This window comes from Erythranthe guttata, chromosome 14 (assembly GCF_056151865.1).
Source record: "Erythranthe guttata isolate IM_541 chromosome 14, IM_541, whole genome shotgun sequence".
NCBI classification, from domain to species: Eukaryota; Viridiplantae; Streptophyta; class Magnoliopsida; order Lamiales; family Phrymaceae; genus Erythranthe; species Erythranthe guttata.
The window spans coordinates 15,425,097-15,428,451 of NC_142546.1; the positions used below are offsets into that span (position 1 = coordinate 15,425,097).

Sequence of the window (3,355 nt, forward strand, 5' to 3'; positions counted from 1 at the left end):
AGGAAACAAAAAAAAAAACCCAACGCGCATCTAATCATTTTCTCGCGTTTCCCGCCGCCCAACTTTCTCTCTCTACCCTCTCTCTCTCTCTCTCTCTCTCTCTCTCTTAAATCTTTCCACGAAAGCTCACAAAAAAAATGGTGGAACGAACGGAACAACAACCTTAGTACACTCACATTCATCTCTAAAGTGTCTCCTTTTTCTAGTTTCTACTGCGTGTTTTTGCGTCTGTGTGCGTGTGCGTGTGCCTCACGCGCGTCTGAGTGTGTGAGAGAAAAAAAATGGCTGTATCATCATCCAACATCAAGAAGAAGCACAACTACTGCATCTCAATCTCAAAATCTTCGCTCGATTCATTGCTACAACAAGAACAACAACAAGTAACCCCAAAAATCCACTCACCGCCCTCCAATAAGCTCAAGCTCTTCTTCAAAAGCTCAAAATTTCTCGCTTTCTTGATTTTTCTTCTGGGTTTTCTCTGGGTGTTGAAGATGTGGTTCAAATTTGATCCAACGGCGCCGTTTTGGCAAAACCCATGTTCGATTTCAAGTGGGTTCTTGATTTCTCAGCTGAATAGTAACGATTCGATTTCGGGGATTGAGTTTTGGGAGCAACCTGATGGGATGGGGTTTAGGCCGTGTTTGGATTTCAGCGAAAAATACGGAAAAGAGAGTGGTGAAATTTTGGAGGATAGGACCAAGTATTTGATGGTGGTGGTTTCTGGTGGGATGAATCAACAGAGGAATCAAATTGTTGATGCTGTTGTTATTGCAAGAATCCTCGGAGCATCTTTGGTTGTCCCCATTTTGCAAGTCAATGTTATTTGGGGTGATGAAAGGTTTGTCATTTTGACCTAATTCTTGAAATTAAAAAAATATTTTTTTTTTTCATCCATATTTAGTTATGAGGAATTATTAAAGGTTTGTAATTTGACAAATTTTGCAGTGAATTTGATGAAATATTTGATTTGGATCATTTCAAGAATGTGTTGGCGAACGATGTCCGAATAGTTTCGTCTCTTCCCTCTACGCATTTAATGACGAGGCCGGTAGAGGAGAAGAATACTCCGCTTCACGCTTCGCCGGAGTGGATTCGGTCGCGTTATCTTAAAAGGGTAAGAAATAAGATTCGATTTCTTGAATGTTTTAGTAAATTTTTAGTGATAAAATGTATTTTCAAGAATTATATCGATAAATTCGGTCGCGTTATCTTAAAAGGGTAAGCAAATAAATTCGATTTCTTGAATGTATTAAGTAAATTTTTAGTGATAAAATGTATTTTCAAGAATTATATCGATAAATTCGGTCGCGTTATCTTAAAAGGGTAAGCAAATAAATTCGATTTCTTGAATGTTTTAGTAGATTTTTTGTGATAAAATGTATTTTCAAGAATTATATCGCTAAATGTTCGAAATGATACGTTTGATTGTAGTTATGTTCGAATTGATGTGTTTTTATTCATATGTTCGTTTAAAATCATTGGAATTAACTTCTTTTTTTATTATTTTTTTTTGGTCTACTTGTAGATTAGGAGGGAAGGTGTATTACTTTTACGTGGTCTCGACTCAAGACTTTCTAAAGATCTTCCTTCCGATCTCCAAAAGCTTCGTTGCAAGGTATCCCATTTAAATCATTCTTCGTATTTCTATGATCCTTTTTACTTCCCATTTCGAGAGAGATAAATATTAAATATAATGTGCCTTTTTTTTAATAAAAATAAACTTATTATCCGATTTAAATGTTGTAGGTGGCATTTAATGCATTACGATTCGCCCCAAATATTATGGAACTCGGTAATAAGCTAACCGAAAGAATGAGAAGCAAAGGGCGTTATCTTGCACTTCATTTGAGAATGGAAAAAGATGTATGGGTTAGGACAGGCTGCCTTCCTGGTTTAACGCACGAGTACGATGAAATTATATACAACGAAAGAAAATCCCGTCCGAAGCTATTGACTTCGAGGTCAAACATGACTTACCACGAAAGAAAAATTTCCGGCCTTTGCCCCTTGAACGCATTAGAAGTCGCAAGGTACGGCTTTTTGAAATGCTTTTTTTTTTAAATTTTTTTTTAACTAATGGAAACTTCTTACAAAGGTACTATGTTTTTTGTTTAGGTTGCTTAAAGCGTTGAAAGCTCCGAAAAGTGCGAGAATATATTGGGCGGGTGGGATTCCGTTGGGAGGAAAAGATGCTCTTTTGCCATTGATAACGGAGTTTCCTTATTTTTATAATAAGGAGGATCTTGCTTTGCCCGGAGAACTCGAACCGTTTTTAAAGAAAGCCTCGTTAATGGCGGCTGTCGATTATATAGTTTCGGAGAATAGCGATGTTTTCATGGCTTCTCATGGTGGAAATATGGGCCATGCTATCCAGGTATAAACCGATTTCCATTTTTTTTGGTACGGAATTGGAATACATATTAGATTCCGATTTTCAATCCAATTTTTAAAATTCCAAAAAAGAGAACGAAAATTAAACGTATAATATCAATATTATTATGCATTATATTATAAACTTATAGGTGACTACAAAATTATAAATTCCAATTCCGTTGATTCTAATCAGAAAATTTCCGATTTTGGGCCTAGTTTTTCTCCATTCCAATTTCTGAAATTCCGATTTCCGATTTCTTTTGGATCGGAATTTGAATTAGTTTTCCATTTCCGAAAATATAATTTTTTTTCCTGGATCCGGAATTGCTAAATTACAATCCAATCCATCCAATTTTGTAGATTATGTCATGATTAGTAGATAATTCAGTCTCGTTTAGTGTCTGATTTTAGTCCAATGATTTTCGAGTAGGTCCAAAAGAAAGCCAAACAAGGCCTTATGAGATTTGTTACGAAAATATCGGAAATATAGTGTTAATCGTAACTTAATTATTACAATTCTTGTTTGTTCGAAGTGTTAACTGACATATACGTTGTTTCGTTTGTCATGTAAAAAACAGGGGCATCGGGCATATGCCGGGCATAAAAAGACGATCATCCCGAACAAAAGACAAATGATCCCGTACTTTATGAACTCGTCTATCTCCGAGATCGAATTCGAGAAAATCATATTCGATTTGCACCAAGATTCGTTCGGACAGCCGGAAATTAGGACAAGCAAAAACGGGAGGGACGTGACGAAGTATCCTATACCGGAATGCATGTGCAATAATACGATAACACGTTCTTCGATGATCTAATTCACTCTAATAAGCTATTTATGGCAAATCAATTTTGAACTTTGTGTTTATTCTTTTTTCATTTGATTTATTCTTTTTTGTGTGCCTAAAAAGCCCACATTGTCACTACACATGTACATACATATATATACAGAGACTATTATAAATATTCTTACATTTTTTAC

At 35.7% G+C, this 3,355-nt stretch overlaps 1 protein-coding gene across 1 annotated transcript; it reads left to right on the plus strand.

Moving 5' to 3' along the window:
* LOC105964739 (O-fucosyltransferase 20) lies at positions 1-3,355 on the plus strand. The gene is made up of 6 exons (XM_012989239.2): positions 1-838; positions 946-1,114; positions 1,526-1,615; positions 1,747-2,030; positions 2,116-2,374; positions 2,952-3,355. Exons 1-6 carry the CDS (start codon positions 282-284, stop codon positions 3,189-3,191), a joined length of 1,599 nt encoding a protein of 532 aa, XP_012844693.2. The 5' UTR covers positions 1-281; the 3' UTR covers positions 3,192-3,355.

Excerpts from the sequence above, each read along its gene's own strand:
- LOC105964739 (XM_012989239.2), top strand. The coding sequence starts at position 282 with ATGGCTGTATCATCATCCAACATCAAGAAGAAGCACAACTACTGCATC. Across the intron at positions 839-945 it reads GTTATTTGGGGTGATGAAAG|TGAATTTGATGAAATATTTG; the intron begins GTTTGTCATTTT and ends CAAATTTTGCAG. Across the intron at positions 1,616-1,746 it reads TCCAAAAGCTTCGTTGCAAG|GTGGCATTTAATGCATTACG; the intron begins GTATCCCATTTA and ends TAAATGTTGTAG.